This window comes from Petaurus breviceps, unplaced genomic scaffold, assembly GCF_028583685.1.
Source record: "Petaurus breviceps papuanus isolate PSGF00001 unplaced genomic scaffold, PetGlider_PUasm1.0 90775, whole genome shotgun sequence".
NCBI lineage: Eukaryota > Metazoa > Chordata > Mammalia > Diprotodontia > Petauridae > Petaurus > Petaurus breviceps.
The window spans coordinates 13191333-13214619 of NW_027187342.1; the positions used below are offsets into that span (position 1 = coordinate 13191333).

At 35.3% G+C, this 23287-nt stretch overlaps 1 protein-coding gene across 3 annotated transcripts in view; it reads left to right on the top strand.

Moving 5' to 3' along the window:
- The window catches only part of USP34 (ubiquitin specific peptidase 34), a 322401-nt gene that overhangs the window by 215074 nt on the left and 84040 nt on the right, over window positions 1-23287 (top strand). For all 3 annotated transcript variants that reach the window (XM_069069036.1, XM_069069034.1, XM_069069035.1), the window contains exons 40-49: window positions 2967-3022; window positions 3117-3237; window positions 7203-7386; window positions 7718-7881; window positions 8393-8458; window positions 10542-10688; window positions 10776-10832; window positions 10931-11008; window positions 13844-13938; window positions 18838-19010. In XM_069069036.1, coding sequence (XP_068925137.1) covers window positions 2967-3022; window positions 3117-3237; window positions 7203-7386; window positions 7718-7881; window positions 8393-8458; window positions 10542-10688; window positions 10776-10832; window positions 10931-11008; window positions 13844-13938; window positions 18838-19010 — 1141 coding nt within the window. The remainder of the gene's footprint in view (window positions 1-2966; window positions 3023-3116; window positions 3238-7202; window positions 7387-7717; window positions 7882-8392; window positions 8459-10541; window positions 10689-10775; window positions 10833-10930; window positions 11009-13843; window positions 13939-18837; window positions 19011-23287) is intronic.

Consider the following 23287-nt stretch of genomic DNA (forward strand, 5'->3'; position numbering starts at 1 on the left):
CGTTTCCCCTCTGTCTCTTTATATTGTTTCCTCATTGTATTTTTGTGAATACAGCACAAGCCATCATTGACTCTTTATTATCCAAGATTTTTTGGTAATCTGTGGAGTGTTTGGTAGTGTTAGTACATTCTTACTGATTATAGCAATTTCTGACTTCATCAGAAATCTGGTCATACTTTTTAGCTATGTTTAAAGATCCATTTACTTGGTATACCTAAGCAAGTATATTAATAAGATTTTGAACAAGTTGTTTATTTGGTGCTTGAATTTTAGATTTCTTTTAAAATACTTCTGTCAACTGGAACCTGTGATTTCATTTCCCTTAAAATAAGAAATTAGTAATCAAAAAATTATAATGTCTGAATTTGATAACCATTTTGTTAAACCAAAATTAAATGTTTCAGACTATATATAATATAAACTAATAAAGATTTTATAAAGAAAAGTCTAAAATAGAAAGTTTTCTTCACAGTCTTTATAAATTGCAGGCAGATTCAGATAATAAAAAATAACTCTGAGAGAAGTAACAGGTTTCTTTAGTTCATGAGTTCACATAATCTAGAGTTAAAAGAGGCCCAAAGAGTCAGTTTATAGGTTTCAGAGAGTCCATGAAATTGGGACTTTTAGTCTTTTGATAATTGAATTTCAGTATAATTGGTTCCCTAAGTAATTTTATGTATTTTATTATATTATATTATTGAAAATATTTTTTCTGAGGAGTCTATTCTCTAACAGATTTACCAGATTGCAATGACAAAAAAGAAAATATTAAATTTTCCTGCTTTAGGTTAAAGTCAAATCAACAAGCATTTGTTAAATGCTTTTTATATTCCAGGCACTGTGCTAAGTCCAAAGAAAGGCAAAAAAACAGTCCCTGCTTTCCAGAAACTCATTATCTATGGGAGAGACAACATGCAAACAACTACCCATATACAAGATGTAAAAGGAAAAAATGAGGGACATTGTATAATTAATATTTAAAAGAAGACACTGGCATTGAGGGGGAGGGGAAGGGATTCTTATAGAAGGTGGGATTTTAACTAGGACTTTAACAAAGCTTGGGATGATGGAGATCCTGAGAGAGAGATCCAGACAAGGAATATGTAGTGAGAAGCTGGAGTATGTTGTTTGAGGAACAGCAAGGGATACAGTTTCATTACATCGTATGTATTTGGAAGAGAATAAATATAAAAAGGCTGGAAAGTTAGGAAGATAATGATAGGTTCTAAATCCCAGATTTTATACTTGATCCAGGAGGTCATGAGAGACAGAGAAAGGGAGAGGGAGAGAATGAGTTTTAGACAAAAAGTTGGTTTTGCAATCGATACTGCACTAGACCTAGAGTCAGGGAAACTTGACTTCAAATCCAGTCTCACTCCCTTAACTGTCTTTGTGACCCTGAGAAAGTCATTTAACCTCTGCTTCAGTTTCCTTATCTAAAATGAGGATAAAAATAGCATATACCTCCTATAATTATTGTGAGGATCATACGAGATAACATTTGTAAAGCACTTTGCACAGGGCCTGGCACATAGTATTTTCTATATCAATGCTCTGTCATCATCATTGTTATTCCTATTGCGTTTAAAACTATAAATGCTACCTCTAGTTTGAGATGTAATACTGGAAGGTAGAAGAGAGATTAGGGATGAGTAAATTTGAAAATCATCAGTTTAGTGATGACAGTTGATTCCATGGAAGGCAGAGACATTCATTGCCAGGAGAAATAGTACAACAGTAGAAGAGAACCTTGCCACAAAGAAATTTGTGATTAGTTGGTTTCACCCAGAATGAAGTTCCAACAGAAGTGATTCAGGAAGAATTGGTCAGTCATATAGGACAATTGTGAGAGAATAGTGTCACAAAAATCTAGAGAGAAGAATATATTGGGGGAAAGAGAGTGATTGATTGACAGATCACCTGTCAAAGGCTACAGAGAGGTCTAGAAAAATGAGTATCAAAGTTAGTACCTTCAGATATGCATGTGAATTTTTTTTAACCTAAATTGTTTTCTTTTTTGGTTGGAAGATACATCTTCACTTAAAAATTTTTAGTTTCAGAAGTTAATGCAGTAAGTAGAATGTTAATAGCATAATAATAATTAGCTTTCATATAGTAAGAAAATATTGAGAATGGTCATAAATTTTATCTCATAACTATCAGTCACTTCTGAGTAAAAAATATTGACATTTAATAAAGAAATGCTTCTGGAATTTTACATTGTGTTATGAATTTTTATGGTCATAAAATTGATAGCAAGAGATAGGATGCTGTCAGGGAGAGGATTAATCTTGGAAGTAGCAAGACTTGATTTGAATTGTTACACATCATAACATGTACACAATGATCAAGTCACTTAACCATTAATTCTTTAGGCAACTCTGTATAACTTATTTTTAGATGAGTTGTTCTTCTGCCTCTGTGGATGGAATTTCCACACCAATGAAATCAGTGGTCCAAACAAACAAAAGAAAAAGTGTTTGATTCTGTGTGTATCTCTGTGAATGTATCAAATTTCCTTATGCCATCTGCCACCTGAAAGTGTATTTCCTTCTTTCATTGAATTTCAACAAATTTACATTTCATACTAAAGTGGCATTGTTATTGTCAGATTTAGTAGCCCATAAATTTAAAATTTTTTTAGAGATCATTTTCTCATATATAAGTAAATAACTGAAGTTATTTTAAATCTTTACTATGCTGCCTATATTTTGGAACAGAATGTGAATATTCTGTTAATTATCAGTTACACACATTTATACCACAGTTACCATTTCAAAATATTTATTCTTTTCAGTATTATATAGCAGATGATTTCTAAGTGAATTTTCTAAATATAACCCTTTGTAAAATTAAAATTCTTTGTTTTACAAACTTGACATTTTTTACTGTAGTCTATGAAACTGCTGTGCATAAAATATGTAGTTTTACCTTTTATTCATATTTTGTTTTTTCTTTAAACTAAGACAACATTACTGGACTTAGATGCTTTGGCAAGACATCTGGCTGACTGTATTCGAAGGTATGATTTGATGTGATGGCATAGATCTTAATCATATTGTTGGAAGGTATGGTAAAAAGCATAATTGCCCAAGCTTTTTGTTTATGTATTGTAGCAGGGAAATCCTTGATCATCAGGATGGTAATGTAGAAGATGATGGGCTTACAGGACTCTTACGACTTGCAACAAGTGTTATTAAACATAAACCACCTTTTAAATTTTCACGGGAAGGACAGGTAGGAATGAAATAAAATTTGATATATTTCTCTGTGTTTAATTTAATTGGTTCTGCTATCATGCTTTACACTGAACTCCATGCTATGTGTTTATGCATTTCAAATTCACTTTGGAATGTGAACATCAGTAAACTAGTTTTTTTGGGTAAAATTTTCTTTGAAAAAATATCGATCCTGAAAATACATTATGGCAGATTTCAAGATGCTTATTCAGTTTTCATTCTTATGACATAACACAGAAAGAGGTGAACTCTGAAGCAATCATGGCTCTAATTTCACAGGACTCTATTTTTTAGAGCATTTTAAGAGCAAAAAAATAGTTTTGTATTATATATAGAATTCCATGCCCCCCAAAATAAGTTGTATGTATAGCTGTAAGAACGTATATGCCTTTTCATATGACCTTATGTCATTCAGTGATCTTACATTAGAAGTCCTGAATTTTCAAGAAGTTTTACAATTATAAAAAGTATTATTGAGATATCTGGAACATTAATGAGTTTTACATTTTTCAAAAGTTTTATGGGTCCAAATATATTTAATACTTAATGCAGCGTCAATGAACAATTTCTAGAGTTTACTAAAAAGTTACTCATCACGTTACCATTAAACATGTTGGAATTCATATAATATAATCTTTCAATAAAATTTCTGTTTGTCAGAGTGTGATTTTAGTGGTGTGGAATAACGAAAATGTTAACTCAAAACTTGTAGAAATGTTAAAAAAAACTTAGAAAATGTTAAGTACTGCCTTCTCATTATGAGAATGATTAAACTGGAACCCAGAAAGTTCTTGTGACTTTCTGTGTAGGTTCTTGTAGTTAGTAGTAGTAGTGCTAGGACTTGAATCCACATTTTCCTACTCCCAGACCTTCTATCTGTTGTTTGTCTCATCAGATGTAATCACTGTAAATGTCAAAAAGCAGATTTATATTTAAGAGGAGTTTTAGATTAAAGATTAATGTTAAAGAGCATTGGTCCTTAGGAAAAATCATTTAAGTCACTTTTTTTAAGAGATAAAGACATTCTATTTAACAAACAGTGATTAAGCTCCTATCATGTGCAGAGCCCTTTGTCTCGTACTTCAGGGGATTAGTTAACATGTGGTCTCTGACTACATAAAGCTTAGTAGAGGGAGTACAAATAATATAGGAAAGGTATTATAAGAAATGCCATGCAGGGGTTTTACAGAATAAGCAGAATTTTATCTAGTCTGGAATGAAAAATAATTCAAAGAACTGGAGGTGTCCACAGAGTGCAAGAATCTCTTTTTGTTACATCTTTTAAATGTGATTGTCTAGTTTGAATTAGTCAACAAGCATTTATTAAGTGCTTGCTATGTGCTGTGTACTCTGCTGGGTTTAACAGCTACAGAGAAAAGCATAAAAAATTTCTGCCTTCAGGGAGTTTACAGTTTATTAGGGTAGGCAGAATGTACAAAAATAACTACATACAAATTATAAATACAAGATACATTTTTGAAGACATCCAGTGAGGAGAAACTGACCATGTCTGAGGCTACCTGTTCCGTTTTTGCTTAGCATTAATGATTGGGGAATTTAGCTTATATCCTAAATTTGAATTTTTTCCACTTTTAACTTACCCATTATTTCTATGCTATTTATGTGTAGTTTTAGTGAGGTAGTCACTCTTTTGTCAGCCCTTCAAACACTTGATGATAATTATGCAACATGGGAAACTGCTTGAGTTCTTAAATGCTGTTGTGGTAGAAAAATTCATGGTTTATGCTAGGGATGGAGAATTGCATTGTTTGGCTAGAGCTTATAGTAGATCTGACCATTGAACTTTTTTTGGCTTATCTGAATTTTATAAAGTTTCATAAGCTAGTAGCTTTCCAGATGGTACCAACCCACCAAAACTATTAATAAGTAGAATAGTCAACAAATAGTTGTAAAAACCTTTTTTTAAGAATATGAAAGTATAGTTTTATTTTATATATTAATAAGCTTTTATCAAAGTATTTTTAGACTTAAGCAAACAGTGCTCAAAGTTGGCCCAAACTCCAGAGATTCAGTACTGCACTCCATTCATTTTGGAAGTGACTGAGTTCTAGAGTAGTCAGCTTTGTTGCATAAATTGATAGAAATAGTGGCAGAGCCATGATGCAAACCCAATTTTTCTAATTAAAAATTCAGTTTCCTTTCTTGTTCATCACAGACAGTTAGTCAAGAAACTTTTATTCAGCACTTAATATGTTTCAGGCCCTGTGCTCAGTATTAGTATAAAATCTCTGAAAGGCATTTTGAATAGTTAGGTCAGTGACAGTGTTCAGTCAGATGTGGCTTAGAATATAGGTTTTCAACTAATTGCTGTAGAGCTTAACATGCTGACAGAACAGAGGTAGCCAGTAGGATAATATTGTTCCCAACAGAATTTAAGAGATCTAGAAAATAAATTTTTGTTGTGGTTGAATTCATCCATTGATCTCCATTTGCTCTTTATCATTCCCCCTACCATGTTCCCTTATTCTTCTTTTCCTTGCCATCTATAATCCATGGGTATTTTTTTATGATTCTGCAAATGTCTTCAGGGAGTAAACCCAATCTAAATAAGTGTATTCGAAGCATAGAATCCTAACTCTAACCTTCACCAATGTTGATTGTATATAATGTATATGTGTGTGCATATACAGACATATACATGTTTTATATATCATGTATAAAAACATGAAAATGTACGTACACAGTGAGTTTTGGTATAAAATATCTCCAATTAGTATCACAGATATAGAGTAGACAGTGACCTTGAGAGATTTATCTAGATTATATATTTCTTTTAAAAAACGAATGATCTACTTATAATTTTATTAATTTAATAACATTTATATATTTCATTTTCCACTTTTATTTTCACTTACAAATTCTTTTTCCTTCCTTCCTTCCCCTTCTCCATCCATTGAAAAGCCAAGAAAAACAGTACCCATTACAAATTATGTACAACAGCTTCTTATATTACCTATATGTCCTGTCCCCTCTGCTCCCCCCCAAAAAAGAAAGAAAAGACAGAAAGTAGTCTTAGTCCACCAGCTTTGTATCTGGTAGTGGGTCCTACTTCCCGTAGTTCAAGAAACAGTTAAAATGAATATTATGTGTAAAGTACAGAACTAGGCACTGGGGAGATACAAAGACAAAATGAAACAGACCTTTTCCCACAGGGAGCTTACATTGTACTGGAGAGGTGACATCCAAAGATTAGTAAATACAGGGTAGGTTGAGGAAGATGACTATTAAAAACAGCATCAGAGAAAGCTTCCTTCAACTTTAGTAATATCTGACATTTATGTAATGTGTCATATGTGCCATGTACTGTGTTTAATCATCCTAACAACATCTCTGAGAAAGTAGATACTGTTATTACCCCACTTTAAAAAGTGAGGAATTTCAGGCAGAAGAGTGAAGTAGTTAGCCCAGGGTCACACAGTTATTAAGTGATTGAGGCTGGATTTGATCTCAGTCCATCCTAACTCTAGGCCCAGGGCATTTATCCATAAATTGGGTCACCTAGCTGTCAAGGAGGATTTTGATAAGTAGAGCTAAAGGAAGGAGTGCATTCCTTCATGGATAACTTGTGCAAATACCTGGAAGCAGAAGAAGGAATATGGAGTTGGAAGAACAAGGAGCAGTCTAATTTGACTCCAACATAGGTTCCATAAAGGAGAACTATGCTAATTATTTGACTAGAAAAATAGGGTTAATCCAGATTGTGGAGAATCCTTAATTCCAGGGTGGAAAATTTGTGTAAAGTAATGAGGGTTTATTTTAAGTTTTTAATAGTTTTATTTTAGTCTACAGAAAAGTAGGCTTTTTCAATTTAGTTGTAAGCCAAGTATTAAGACATTTTAATATTTAAAAACTGATTCTTTGAAATGACTAATCATTATTTTTTAAATTAAATTAAAGCTCTTTTGTTAGCATACCCATTCAGTGAATTGCTTTCCTCCCCAGGAATTTCTAAGAGACATCTTCAATTTGCTCTTCTTGCTTCCAAGTTTAAAAGATCGGCAACAGCCAAAATGCAAATCTCATTCTTCAAGAGCTGCTGCTTATGATTTGTTAGTAGAAATGGTAAAAGGATCAGTTGAGAACTATAGGCTTCTACACAACTGGGTAATGGCCCAACATATGCAATGTAAGTATGTTTGGTCATGTTTATTTAGAGTTATTGTCCAGATGAGCAGAGTAATACATCTATGAAAGAGAATGCTAAGTGCTTGGTGTATGAAAGGTATTAGGTAGAAACCAAGCCATTTACTTTTTCAATATATTGAAGATGTTGCCTTTAGTATTATGTACCATGTTATCTAATTTTAACACTTGCCAAATGCGAAAGAATATTTTATATGTGATATGTAAATAATTGAAACCAGTTCCATGCTGCTATTAGGAAAGTATTGTGGCATGCTGTTTTATTCTGTCAAGTTTTTAAGCTAATTATTTTGTAATTTCTCCTTCTCACTCAGCATCCCATGCCCCTTACAAGTGGGACTATTGGCCTCATGATGATGTTCGAGCAGAGTGTAGATTTGTTGGCCTAACTAATCTTGGAGCCACTTGTTATTTGGCTTCCACTATTCAACAACTCTATATGATACCTGAAGCTAGACAAGCCATTTTTACTGCAAAGGTATGTATGGTTTTCCTCTTTTTTTTTCTTCCCCCAACATGGAATCTGTCAAAATGGACATTGAAATAAAATAGGAGATGAAAAATGAAAGTGATGATTTATGGACAGCTTTTAAGCACAGTTTGTCAGTTAAAAGAAAGCATGTGTGGACTTTTTTTTAACATTGTATCAATCAGTTATTTTCCCAATTTGATTGCGATAGCTATACCCTTATTGTTTTGTTATTTTAAAGACAGGGGTCTAATCTAGACATGGATATTTTTTCCCCCTCTTCTCTTGGCTTTACAAAATTAAACTCTGTGTGTGTATATATGTATATAGTATCTTGCACAGAAATACAATTCTGATACATTCTTCATGTAAAAAGTACTCCCTCTAGTTGTATGAAAGGTATTGTGCTGGGAGGGAGTTTGTATAATGAGCGAATCAGAAATTTTCTGTGCATTAACTTTTTAGGCAAAATTCTTATGGTCTTGATAAACAACAAGTTAATTATCATTTTATTTTCTAGTATTCAGAAGATATAAAGCATAAGACTACTCTTCTGGAACTTCAGAAAATGTTTACATATTTAATGGTAAGTCTCAAAAACTAAATAGAAATAATGGAATGTCTTTCTCTTATCTCAAAATCAGTATGTCTAAAACTGAACTCATCATTCTCCTTCACTTACTCACTTAGTTCTATCATTTATATCACTAGTGTCTCATTCATTTATTTGTAGTTGAGCTGATTTCTGACTCTTCCCTCATTACCCATCCACTCTGACTCTTCTTAGAGAATAGCTCTTAATTTCCTGCATTATTCCTTCATTACTGTGTACCATGCATTCCTGCATTGCCAATTTTTATGCCTTTGTTATTAGAGACCTGTCTGCTTCTACTCTTTTTTTTTTTTTTTAAAGCAATCGGGGTTAAGTAAATTGTTCAAGGTTACATGGCCAGTTGTTTCTGGGTGTGGTGCTAAGTGTCTGAGCCCGGATTCGATCCCCAGGTCATCCCAACACTGGAGCTGGTGCTCTTACTCGCTGAGCTACCTGGCTGCCCCACTGCTTCTACTCTTTATCTCTTTGTCAGACAGATACTGCAGTACTACCACTTTCATCTTCATACTTTTGTGTCTAAATAGCTGCCTATGAAATCTAGTCTGTAATATTTAGATTAAAGATGGATGAAATTACTAACATGTGAAGGATAGACTCTAAATGTAAAACTGTCTCAAGAGGCTACAGTGATAGAATAAAATATAGGATGAAATTTAAGTGGGAAAAGGGAACAGGCTTTTTTTTTGCCTTTTGGAGGGCAATTGGGGTTAAGTAACTTGCGCAAGGTTACACAGCTAGTTCTTTTGTGTGGGTAAGTGTCTGAGGCCGGAACCGAACTCTGGTCCTCCTGACTCCAGGGCTGGCACTTTACTCACTGTGCCACCTAGCCACCCAGAACAGGCATTTATTAAACACCTACTATGTGCTAAGGGCTTTATATCTAATTCAATCCGCACAACAAGCCTGGGATGTTGGTATTGTTATCTTCCCTACATTACAGATGTGGAAACTGTGGTTAAGTGAATTTACCAAGTTCATGCAACTCTCAAGTGACTGAGGCCAGATTTTGAACTCAGGTCTTCCTCATATCAGGCCCAGCTCTTTATCTACTACCCCACCTAACTGCCTTTGTTAAATTTAACAGGACATATAAAGTCACACACTTGGATCTAAAAAAAAATCTTCTATACAAAGTAGGGAAAGGATGATCAGACAGCTGTTAATATGCAAATGATTTGATTTCAATAATAATCATAACTTACATTTATGTATTAGTTTGAGACTTACAGAGTGATTTACACGTTATCTCACTGGTTCATTGTGACACATGATGTTGTTACCCTTATTTCACATACGGGAAACTGAGTTTGGCAGCTTGCTTTTTCACATAAGTCATAGGTAGCAGAACTAAAATTCAGTCTCTCATCTTCTGACTCAGGGGCAGTGCTTCTTCTAGTATATCATACTGCCTAGTGTTTTGAATAATGGAGATTTTAGTTCCTTTTTATTCTACACTGGTCATATTTAGAAGATTAACATATAGAACATATTTAGAAGACATTGCGTTCCTGTCAGGAAGGTCATTGGAAGATGCCCTTGGTAGTAGAAGACTGGGTTTGAATCCTACGTACTTTATAGGGTTGATGTGAAGATTAAATGATATAATATCTCACCAAGAAAAGACAGTACCAGAGAATTAAACTAGCAGTAGTGGTAGATGCTTCAGATAGTAAAACATTTTATTAAGTGGAAAAAACAAGTTAAGAATAAACCAAGCCTCATGTGAAATTGCCCATTTGGAGAGATAATATCTTCCCCCTTGGTGGACCTTTTCAAGCAGAATCTGGATGAACACTTGCCCTTGATATCATAGAAGGGTTGAGTCCTTTGAATAATGGTTGTATTAGGTGGTTTCTGAGCTTCTTTTCTTTCAGTACAGAAAAGTGTAAGATTTCTTTTGTGTTTATTACTTGATTTATTTTTAGAATGGTATGATTGTTAATTGTGACTAATACTTATTATGTAAAAAAGTAAGCAAATGTGTACATGTTGTGGAATGTGTTTGTAGATAATATGTCTCTTATCTAGATTTATTTCATGTTCTCTTTCTTTTTAGGAAAGTGAATGCAAAGCTTACAATCCTAGACCTTTCTGCAAAACTTATACTATGGATAAACAACCACTGAATACTGGTGAACAAAAAGACATGACAGAATTCTTCACTGATTTGATAACAAAAATTGAAGAAATGTCTCCAGAACTGGTAGATATCTGAATAATAGTAACATTCTTCGAAATGTATAGATTTGTTCAAAATAGTATTACTGATTTTTCTGCATTTATTTTCTAGAAAAATACAGTGAAAAGTTTGTTTGGTGGTGTTATTACAAACAATGTTGTTTCATTGGTAAGTATTTTGTCATTTTTCCAAAGTTAATAACTTCTCATTTAGGTTTATGAACAAATTACTGACCTCTTTTTTTTTAACTATTATTCCTTGGTCAGGATTGTGAACATGTCAGTCAGACTGCTGAAGAATTCTATACTGTGAGATGCCAGGTGGCTGATATGAAGAATATTTATGTGAGTGATGCCAGACACAGTTTTAAGAAATTATTAAGCTCTGTCACTGTATGAAGATAAATCTCTAACTTTCAGACAGGCTATGTTCTAAAAGTTTTTTTATGTAAGTTAGTTTTTTCTTATTTAAAATTCCCTTTCCCGTAAAAATATACTTAGTGTTTATGTTTAGATCCCTAGGTCAGTGTACAGTATTGATTCAGAACTATACTAAAAGTGCTATAGAACAAAACTACTCAGTGTAATAGTGTTTCTATTGGCAAATATATTCACAAATCTCACTTAGGATTTCAGAAATTTTTTTTGTCCCTATCCTTACATAGGGAATGGTGATTTAAGTCTACCTGCTTGCCAGGCAATAAGAGTATGTAATGCCATGCAGAGCAGCTTTCCAGAAGAATGCTACTGTGAACAGCTTTTAAGGTTCTGATTACACAGTATAGTGAACACTCTCTTCCATAACACTTTAAAGAAAAACATTCACAGAAAATCAAGGTACAGCATTTACAATATTACAACTTATCACAGCACAACAGCTTATCATTAAAATGGCCTCAATATAGTCTCAAAGTACAATAGTCTAAGTCTTCCACTCATGGGGCAAAGTCTTGATTAACTCAATCAGTCACTTATTCAGCAATCAATTACTAAGTATCATACACAAAACCCTCCACCCCCTTAGGTCACTAGTAAACTAAAATTCCATAATTACTCAGTACCCGAGGAGATGTCTTTTCATCTTGGCTTGGGGCTGGTTCTCAGATTCCCTGGATCCCCTTCCATGGTCCCAGATTCTACCTGGATTCACCAGAGTGTCACCTGGGTTCAGTGGCAGACAGCTTCCAGTTCTCTGGGTAGGTCAATGCTCCACACTGAAGTTCACAGGTTTGTTTGGTCCATGTCAGATCCTTCACTATTTCTGCTTCAGGGAATTCAAGGCTCAACCAAGCCACAAACAAAGTCTCAGCATCCCGCTTATGCTTCCTCAGTCACCTGGCTCAGGGCTCAGGACTCTGGGCTCCTGTTCAGAAGAAGCCACACCACGACAAGCTCTCAGGAAATTCTGGCTCAGTTCTCCATTCTCTCTTCTGTAGCTGCTCTGCCACCAGATGCTGGTCTCAAGAAATTATGACTGTGCCTCTCTGGGACTTTTCTTATATACATAGCATTAGCTACTTCCTGTTTCGGCCAACCCCTTCCTGTTGTGTCAGCAACAGGAGACAGGAGTTCATACCTTCACTTTCCCTAATAGAGGCTTGATCAGTTACTAAGTGCTAAGTATCTGCTACCTTTGCCCACACAAAGGAATCTTCAAATTACATTACATTACAGAGTGAGATTTCCCTTTAGATCCAAGCTGTTGGTGAGAACCAAGTCAGAAGAGATGAGGAGAAGTGGGTTGGATTTCTAGAGGAGGTGTAGGGACTGGGGCCCCTACAGGGTAAAACCCTTAGGATCTTTGTCTGTCCTAGGCTAGGTCATTTTGCATTCCCTTTGGTTTTTCTTCCATGGATCCAAGGAATTGCTTCTTCCATTTTTCCTCCCACTACCTTCACCCTCCCAAACTGTTTTCTTTTTCGTTTTTGTTGTTTTCACATTCCTATTTATTTATTTTTGTTTATGCCATTCACTTCCACAAGATTATGATTTCAAAATTTTCTCCCCTCCTTCCACCCCATGACAGCATGCATTCTGTTTCTTACTTTTAACAAGTAAGGGTTATACATGACTTCTAGTCTTTCCCTACATTTTTCCCTTTCTTTAACTCGAAATGTTTCTTTGTTCATTTAGAACATATAAAGAAAAGTTTCTTTTCTGAAGAGTAAAATATACATTTTTATAGAAGAAAGGAGACTTAAGCCATTTTGTATATTTTATCATAGCACCTCAGGAGAGCAGTGGAAACTTGAGGGTAAAGAATAACGTTACACCCACTAGTGCTGGAAGGAGAAGTTGTCGATATCTTGCTCCAAGAGGTTTAGATAAGGCCAGTTTTGGATCTGGATGTATCAGGCAAGGAAGAAGAGCTTCAGAAATTAAATTCCTCACCTTCTTTATCAGCCTGCTACATTGGAACATCATTCTTACCTCTTGACCAAGAAGGATGGTGTAGAAAATCCCAAGCATCCAGTAAGGGATAGGGTTCAGAAAAGAAGTTGCTGGGATCTGTGGTCCACTGGTGTATAGCCTTGTTCTTTATGCATATTCAGTTGTACTAAAATAACTGTTTTAGGTCTTGAGAGAGACGTAATTTTAGAATTACCCCTTTACATTGTACTATTGCTGCTCTTTTATTGGTATTTGTGGTAGGAATTCAGTTACAATACATGGTTAATTTTTTTTTTACCCAATCAAAATGTAAGTACTTGTCCCTTATGAAGAGTCAGTAATTTGTAAAATGCTAGTCTCAAAGGAATAAAAAAGTCAAATGTTTAAAAAAAAATTGTTTTTTTTACATGCAACTGGGAAATAAGATACACAGGCACTGGGGTATAGAAATCCATCTTGCCCTCAGTTAGAGGGAGGATGGGGGAGGATATAAGAGAGAGCAGATTAGGGGAAGGGGTACTCAGTAGGTTTGCTATTTTGTGATGGGGATTAGGGGAAAGACAGGGAGAAAATTTGTAACTCAAATTTTGTGGAAAATGAATGTTAAAAACCAAAAATAAATTTTAAAAAGAATGAAAAAGTAAAAAGAAAATTCTAGTTTAAAATGCTAAGTGTCTACCAGTTTTTTTCTTTGGAAGCTGCCTTTTCTAAAACATTAAAAAATTAACCAATATGTGGTTTTTTTTGTGAATAATAATACAAAGTCATTTATACCATTTATTTATACAGGAATCTCTTGATGAAGTAACTATTAAAGATACATTAGAAGGTGACAACATGTATACTTGTTCTCATTGTGGAAAGAAAGTAAGAGCTGAAAAAAGGTACATTTATGAAAATTTTGGTTTAAAATTTTTTTAATGTTTACAGGATTATAGGATCTCATAATTGGAAGAGATCTTGGAGGCTAACTTGTTCAACTCATACCTAGAAAACAGTCTTCTGAATTCCCAACAAATACTCATCCAATTTTTACTTGAAAGACCTCCAATGAGGTATAATGTTCTACCCCTTGAGGCATTCCATGTCATTTTGGATAATGCTAGTTTTGAAAAAACTTCCCCTTAAATTATACACAAATTTGCCCTAACAAAAATTTATTGAGTGCCTAGCTACGTGACAGATGCTGTCCTTGAGACTGCATATAGGGACTGAAATGAAACAATCTCTACTCTTAAGCTCATATTCTAATGGGAGAAGAGAAATACGTGTGTAAGTATATGCAGAATAATTATAAAGAGAGTAAATACAAGGTAGTTTGAGAGGTAAGGCAGTAGCAGTTAAGAGGATCAGTATAGATCCCATGTAAATCATAGTGTTTGAAATACATATATTGAATATTGGGGAGAAAAGGAATTCTGTGAGGTAGAAGTTAGGATAGAAAGATTTGGGGCACAATGTATATTTTTTTTAAAAGTGGTGCGAAATGAGGTTCCACATGTGAAGACTAGTGAAAAGGCTAGTTTGACTATCACAGATTATAGGAGGGGGAATTAATGTACACTTATAGGCTATAAAGAGAGGTTGAGACTAGAGTGTGAAGGTATTTAAAAGGGGTTTACAATTTTAACTTAAAAGGCAATAAGGAGCCATTTCTGTTTTCTAAGAGCATGGCACAATCAGATCTGTGTCTATCTATATAATCACTTTGGCAGAGTAGAACAGAGTAGAGTGAGGAGAATAGATTTGAGGCAAGAATTTTAATACACCCTAAACCACTGATTCAGCTCTTAAATAAAGTGGTAGCAATTAGAGTAGAGAGAAAGGGGCCTTATGTGTAACATTTTACAAATAGAAACAGCAAATTTGCCAAAGTGATTGGATGTGACTCTTAACTTCTACCCGTTACTTATTCCTCATTCTATCCTTTTGGAACAGGTACAAGACTATTTCTTCTTCCTTCTGATAATCCTTTAGATAATTATAAAGATACCTCTTATAATCCCCCTATAGTCTCACCTAGAGGCTAAATATTCCTGTAACTGATTCTTGTGTGACATGAACTTAAAGCTTTTCTCCATGCCGGTTGTTCAGTAGATACTCTTCAGTTCATTAATTTTCTCTCTAAGATGTATCCCTCAGAAAATGAGAATACAGATGTCTGAGCAAGACAGAATAGAAGGTTGTATTATTTTGCCCTATTCTGACCCTGTGCTTTTGTTAATGCTGCCTTAGATCGTATTAGTTTTCTGGGCTGCTGTTTTCTCTTTGTTGAGCTTGCCATCCACTAAAAGCCCCAGAACTTTATTTAGATGAACTGCTAGCTTTAGTGTCTCATCCTTTTTGTGAATTTTTTTTTTCTCAATCAGATGTGAAATTTTGAAATTTGCCATTTTGAACAGGGGTCATTAGGAAGTCATTAACATCATAGAAAAGAAAGAAAATGAATTGTAAAGATATGTGCTAAAGGACTCATAGATGAGACCTGTGAAAAAAATATGGAAACTCAGTTTACTTTGAACCTTTACTCATCAGTTCATTTTTAAGGAACATCTTATATAAACTGGTGTATCTTTTTCTGTTAATCCACTTTCACTTTTTGTTTTCAGTATTACTCCTTTGTTTCTTTCCACAATAAATTGCTTGTCCTTTTGTATTTTTTCTTAGTAACAAGTTCATATTTAACAGTTGAGTACAGTGGTATTATCTGAGCTCTTTAATATAGCTCTTTAAAAACTTATTCTATTTATAAATCCATTCTTATCCTTTAACCTTTTGCTAAAATACTTAGTTCCTAGCGATTTAAATAAAGCTAACCTCACTTCCTCTTTGTTTTCTTGTTATAGCTATCTTTGTTGTCTCTTTAAAACAGAATTGCTTTGCTATAAAATAATACCTGCTTAAACATATATAATTCGTTATTTTGGATTTTCTTTATGATCTATATTATACATTTTTTTCTGAGATTCATTTAATTTACCCTACATTATTTTTTTTCTAAAGAATTTCCTTCATATTGAAGTTAACTGCTACAATTTGATATATTTTCTAGTCTAATTTTATTTTATTTTTTAACACTTTCATCTCCCAATTCAGTTGAGCTGTTATTTATTGAGTAGCTGTTACTTGATTGGCACTGTCTTTGGCACTATGTGGATCAAAATAAATAAAAAACATGCTTCAAGTTCTTAATGAATTTATAATCCAAACCTCTCCCCCAAATAAGACACACATCTAAACCATTTGAATAACACTGTACAAAAAAGTGCCCAAATGAGTGATATTGACAATATATCCTGAAGTTCTTCAGAGACAGGAGAGATTAATATGGGCTTAATCATTACAGTGGAACTGTAGCTAAACTGTAAAGGAAGGGTGAAATGTAGATGGGAAGAGAATAATCATTGCAGACAAAAGCTGCAGTTTGAACAAGAGGAGAGAACTGCATCTTTGAGGATTAGGTAATAAACTAGTGATGACAATTACTGATTATAATGAGGAACTATGGGAAATAAGGGTAGACCAAATTATGAAAGCACTACAGACAGCCCCATTAGAGATGTAATTGGAGGCAGTATGGTGCAGCAAAAGAAGAGCAATGGATTAGGAATCCAAAAACCTAAGTTGTAGCTAATATTCTGTCATTAAATATCTGTATAGTATAAGTTAAGATCATAGATTTAGAGGTTGAAAGGACGCTAGAGGTTCTCTTGTTCAAGCTGCTAGTTTTGCAGATTAACAATCAACTATTAAAAAGCCTACCAAGTTCCAGGCAACATTATTGGTTCTAGAAAGAAAAAGTTAAGACCCAAATAAGTTATCTGGGCTTCAGTTTCTTCATCTATAATATGAAAAGGTTTGATTAGATGATCTCTACCTTCATCCCAGTACCAGAGTTATAAAAGAAGAGTTTTAGTTCCTGCTCATGATAATTGAAGCCAAAAGAATAAAGTTTCCAACAAAGAAAATGGGGAACGATAGGAGCTGAGGACTGAGAACCAATCCCTGGCAAAATGCCCTGGTTGGGGCAGTTAGGTGGCACCGTGAATAGAGCAATGGCCCTGGAATCAGTAGGAGCTTGAATTCAAGTCCGGACCTCAGACACTTGACACGCTTACTAGCTATGTGACCTTGGGCAAGTCACTTAACCTCAATTGCCTTGCCTTCCCACCTCCAAAAAAAAAAAAAAAAAAAAAAGAAAAATGCCCTGATTTGGAAGAGAGAAGGAGAGCATGGGAGGAATTGTAGATAAAAGAGTAGACAGGATTTAGACAAGTAGTGTAGTGCCACAAAATCTGACTAAAGAAAGGTTATCAGTGTCAGGTGGCCCACAGAGGTCAAAGAGGAAAGACAAAGAGAGGTGGGCAATGTATCATAGAAGAAAGAGTGGGGGCACCTGTGTTCAAATCTGTGCTGTGCTTCTTAGTATCTCTGTGACCTTGCAGAAGTCATTTCATCTCTAGGCCTAAACTTCAATATCTGTAAAATAAGGTGGTTGGGTTGGATTTTCCTAAATCTATGATCTCATTAGTTTTATGGATTTGGCATCCAGTTAATAAGTATTCTTGAAGAACTTACTACGTACTAGGCACTAGAAAGAAAATAGTTATGGGATCTTTGTATGTAGTTTTGTAGAACAGAGAGGTATGAAACTACATTACATTGACTTAAAGAAGGAATAATGGGGCATCAAGTATTGACCTCTTCTGTGTTTGAGAGTAAAAGGAAAAATATCATTGAGACGTCGCAAGATAGGGAAAGTTTTTGTTTAAAGATGAAGACTAAGGATCCAGTGGAATGTGAGACTTTGAATATGCTGAAGGAAAGAATAAATGTGAAATCAGGGTCCTTCAGTAGGTATAATCATAACTGATCTGATCACATACCATGACATATGTCATCTTTTTTGTTGGCTAGTAAGGGAGATATAAACATCTTCTAATATGGTATGGAAGGATGAAGGGAAAATTATAGGGATACTTATGTGGAGGTCCTGCGGGCTGTTGGGTACTGAAGGTACTCAAGTCAGGTGACCTTCAACTTCTCAACAAAACATGAAATGAAGCTTTTTACTTTGGGGACAAAGGTTAAATTTGAGAGATAAAGGGAAAAGATGATTTGTTACAGCTACTTTTTAAAGAATAGTACTAGAGAATCAAATGATGAGTGAAAGAGATCCTTATTTGCTTCAAGAGGTACATTCAAGTTGAATAACAAAGGTGTTTTAGCAGGCTACAGCTGTACATTTCTAAGTCATTCTCTTGTAGCAAGAATTCTGCAGTTTTATAATAGGAGTAGAAAAATACTCTGTTCAGTTGGTTCGATTCTGTTCAAAAGGGTCATGGATTGACAGAAGGCCAGAAATAAATGGTAATTTCTGTGAAAGGACTAATTGACCAAGAATGGGTGAGCAATTATCAATGTTGGAGAGGGCAAATCAGTAGGGAGTTTGAAAAACTACATTTAAAAATGCTGTGGTTGGAAATTTAGGACATACCCAGGCTATCTAATTTTGAGTGGAAATGAGTGGTCAGTGGTATTAAGGAAGGCAAAGATATAGATATTGAAGTCAGTAAGAATTATGTAACTAGGGAAAACATGAGTCAAAAGCTGAATTATCCGGGGAGACTTGTTTTATTATTGTGTAAATTTTACTTTCATTCAGTTGAAAGTAATCTGTAATTAAAGAAGGAATTTAAATCCAAAAGGAAAGTGCTGAAAAATGTTTTTAAGAATATGTATTTTTTTAACACATACTCATTAATTTTGTAATCTTGTTTTAGGGCATGTTTTAAGAAATTACCTCGCATCTTGAGTTTCAATACAATGAGATATACTTTTAATATGGTTACCATGATGAAGGAGAAAGTAAATACACACTTTTCATTCCCTTTACGTTTGGATATGACTCCTTATACGGAAGATTTCCTCATGGGCAAATGTGACAGAAAAGAAGGTAATTGATATTTAAATTGTTTTCCCTTAATAGTTACATGCTAATTCTAGACTAGACAATTTCAAAATGATAGTTCCTTTTCAAGAAGGAAAAGGTTATTTGTGTCTTTAAAGAGACTAAGTTGAGTAAGAATTGAACATCCTTGTCTATTAATCAATAAATATGTTTTTATTTAGTGCCTAGAATTAATCAGGCACAGTACTAGGAAGAGTGAGTTATAAAGAATAATACCTCAGTTATAAGCCTGCAAGACCAGAAGGAAGACCATTTGACAAAAATTGGGAAGTTTGGAGGAAGGTTTGGAGGTTGAGAGGGGGAAATAATCTGTTCTGTTTTGGTCGTGTTGTGTTTAAGATGTCTATTAGATGTCATTTTGAGATATCCAGCATACAACTGTTGATGTGGAACTGAAGATTGATGGAAAGACTAGGATTGGATCTGTACAGTTCTAGAAGTCATCTACCTAGAGATGTAAACTAGATTTATGGGTGCTGATACCAAGAGAAGAGGGCCTAGGACAGAATCTTTAGGAATACCCAGAGTTATTGGCTGTGATATAGGGGATGCGCCAGCAAAAGACAAAGAGGAAGACAAAGTAGGGTCCTGAAAACCAAGAGAAGAAGGTATAGTTAATAGTGTCAAATGCAGTAAATAGGTCAAGAGAAAACACCATTACATTCGTTAATTAAGAGGTCATTAGTTACTTTGAATTAAGTAGTTTTAGTTGAACATGATAAGGTTGGATGATATTACAAAAGCGATTGAGTAAAAGGACAGGAAGTAGAAGTGACTGTGGACAGTTTTCAATGAGTTTGACTGAGAAAGAGAAGAGAGCTTTAAAACGAATGCTTAAAGAGTTGATAGTGGTCCAAATGAAAGTTTTTTTAAGAATTGGCAAGATTTGAGCATGTTTGAAGGCAGTAGGCAGGAAAACCATTATATAGGCAAGGAAGAGAGGGGAAATGCTTGAGGATGCATTCTACTGTGTTTCCCCGATAATAAGACCTATCCCGAAAATAAGCCCTCCCCTTACTGTGTAAGATTCCTCTAAAATAAGCCCTCCCCCGAAAATAAGCCCTATTGAGATTGCTACTGTAGTGAAGGTGATCCCCTGCGCTACACGCTACATTACGGTATCCTCTGTATGCACCGTCCCCTCCTCTCCCCGTGAAACGCACGCCGCGCTCCGAGCTGCATCCAATCAGAGCTGCAGCAGTGAGCGCGGTCATCCTGTTCTTCCCCAGTGATTTGCTTGCTGACGCCATTGAGAGCAGTGCCGCAGAGGAGAGCTGAGGCAGGACAACATAAGCCCTCCCCTGAAAATAAGCCCTCTGGTGGTTTTCTTTCCAAAAAAATTTAATAAGACAGTGTCTTATTATCGGGGAGACACGGTACTAGAGAAAATAGATGGGGGTGTGGCCTTGTTGAGGGAAAAAGTCATGCACTACTTTTTGTTAGAGCCTGGTGGAAAGTTGATGGGGAGATCATTTTAAGGGGTTTTGAGAAGCAAAGAATGATTGCAGACTGACTCAATTTTCTCAACAAAGTAAGAGACAAAGTCCCTCAGCTAAGGAGTTGCAAAAATTGTGAGAGGCACAAAGACAGAGGCAAATTGGAATAGCTTTTAAGGGGAATGGGTTTGGGGAATTATTTAGGGAGGAATAAAATGACTGTTTTTGCTATGGTGAGGGCCCAGTTAAAATTAGATAACAGAATTTTAAGGATACTTACTCAATAAGGCTGTGAGATTACTGGAGAGTGACAGTGAAATTAATGCAGTGCTGGGATTTTGCAAGAATGAACAGGGGCGGCCAGGTAGCACAGCAAGTAAGAGCACCGGCTCCAGTGTCAGAACGACCTGGAGATCGAATCCCGGGCTCAGACACTTAGCACCACCCAGAAACACCTGGCCGTGTAACCTTGAGCAAGTTACTTAACCCCAATTGCTTAGGGGCAGCCAGGTGGCTCAGCGAGTAAGAGCACTAGCTCCAGTGTTGGGACGACCTGGAGATCGAATCCCGGGCTCAGACACTCAGCACCACACCCAGAAATAACTGGCTGTGTAACCTTGAGCAAGTTACTTAACCCCGATTGCTTAAAAAAAAAAAGAAAGAAAGAAAGAAAAAAAAAAGAATGAACAACAGTAAGACAAAGGTCAGAAAACTCAAGAGCAAAGGACGGTGTAGAGTTGAAATGACTAAGTTTTGGGTTGAGAGGAAGAGAGTGAAGTCAAAACAGAGGTAATTGCCTAGAGATATTGAGGACTAGAGAATATCAGTACAGATGGAGAAAATAGGTGTTTAGGAGTGGTGAGAGAAAGGGAGAAGTGGAATGAGAGGTGATTGTGCTCAAATAAAAAATATCAAAGTTAGGGAAGTGGAACACTTCCTGTTACATGGGTCATGGTGAGATCTATTGTGTGACTGAGCTGTAGTGCATGAGGTTGAGGAATTTAAGGAGTTGGAGGAAGTATCTATGTCAGTTTTAAAGATCTCTTGAGTTCAAAAGTTAAGTAGTTGAAGATTGTGAGTCAGATGCTGAACTCCTTAAGAAAGGAGGAAGAATGACCTGGGAGTCGGTATGCTACAGCTACCATAGTTTCATTTTGGGCAGAAAATTTTGATTGAGTGGACTTCAGAGAAGGAAAGGCTGCCTAGTGATGGTAAAATGAGAATCTGGAAGTAACAGTGGTGAGCAAAGAATATTCCAATTCTTCTTTGAGGATCAAATAGTTACATAGGCTGAAGTATGGTTTTGGTCCTTGACTGACTGCAGTTGATCTTGCACCTCCTCCAGGGTACTCCTGGTAGAGGGGGATAGGAAAGTCAATTGGGAAGAAGCTTAGTTTGATCTTAGTAGTGCAATCAGTAATACCTGTTACAAATAATTGACCATGCACTTTATAACAGCTTTATTGATGCCAGCTACATAGATGGGAAACAGATTTCCTATGTAAAACCCAACATTCATTTATTAAGTACTGAATATGTGCAAGACACTGTCCTAGGTTCTGGTGAATTGAAAGGCAAAAAGAGAAACAGTCCCTGACCTCAAAGAGCTTGCATATTATTGTGGGGAAAACAACCTGTAAAAAGATGCCTGGTAATTTGCAGAGCAAGAAACAAGCCCTAATAACTAAGTGTGGAGGGAATTGAGAAGGCTTGATTCCCAATTCCTGAAAAAGCATGCCATAGTGGAAAGAGTGCTGATCCCAGAGTCACAGGACCTACTTCATACATCCTTTAACCTCTTGTGACCTTAATTTTTTCATCTGTAAAATGATAGTATGTGAGTAAGCAAGTTCTAAGCTTCCTCTTAGCTCCTGATCTGCGGCTACTACCAACATTTTCAGAATACCAGGTGCTAGCCTTCTCTACACCATCACATACAAATCCCTTAAATTGAATTATGAGGCCATTCACAAACAAATAATAGTAACAACTTATGATTACTTATTGTCCATTTCTGATCTGTTTCTTTTTGTTGTTGTAGTCTCTGTAATAGTAACTTTTCATAAACAACAGTAACAGAACTTTTCGTAAAGTTCTGATTTCTTTGCACTTTTTCACATGTCTGTTTTCTATTATTTCTAATATTGTATTAAATCATTGTATATGTTTGTTCTGCCTTTGAACATTTCATGATATCTAATTTTTCAGTACTACAAATAAGAAAACTATAAATATTTTTGTACAAATAGTTAGGTATATTCCCAAGAGGTAGATTTACTGAGTCAGCAGGTATGATCGATTTTGTGGACTTGAGTCTGGATCCAACCTCAGTCACTTCTCTCTCTCTCTCTCTTTCTCTCTCTCTCTCTCTCTCTCTCTCTCTCTCTCTCTCTCTCTCTCTCTCTCTCTCTCTCTCACACACACACACACACACAGACACACACACCCTCACACCCTAGCTGTACAAAATATTAGTGTTTCTCCTTCCCCAGAGTCCCATGAGCATTGGACTTTTCATTTTATTCATTTTTAACTAAATATGTGTGAGAGGATTTCTCAAAGTATTTTTTGGTGAGATTGCCATTTTTACATATTACTGTTTACAGTTGTATATGGTATAAATTACCAGTTCTTTTCCTTTTTGTCATTACTCATAATAAATTTGTGTCATTTATAGTGTTTACAATAATTTTTTTTTTTTGCCTTTTTTGGAGGACAGTTGGGGTTAAGTAACTTGCTCAAGGTTACATGGCTAGTGGTGTGTGTGTGTCTGTGTGTCTGTGTGTGTGTGTGTGTGTGTGTGTGTGTGTGTGTGTGTGTGTGTGT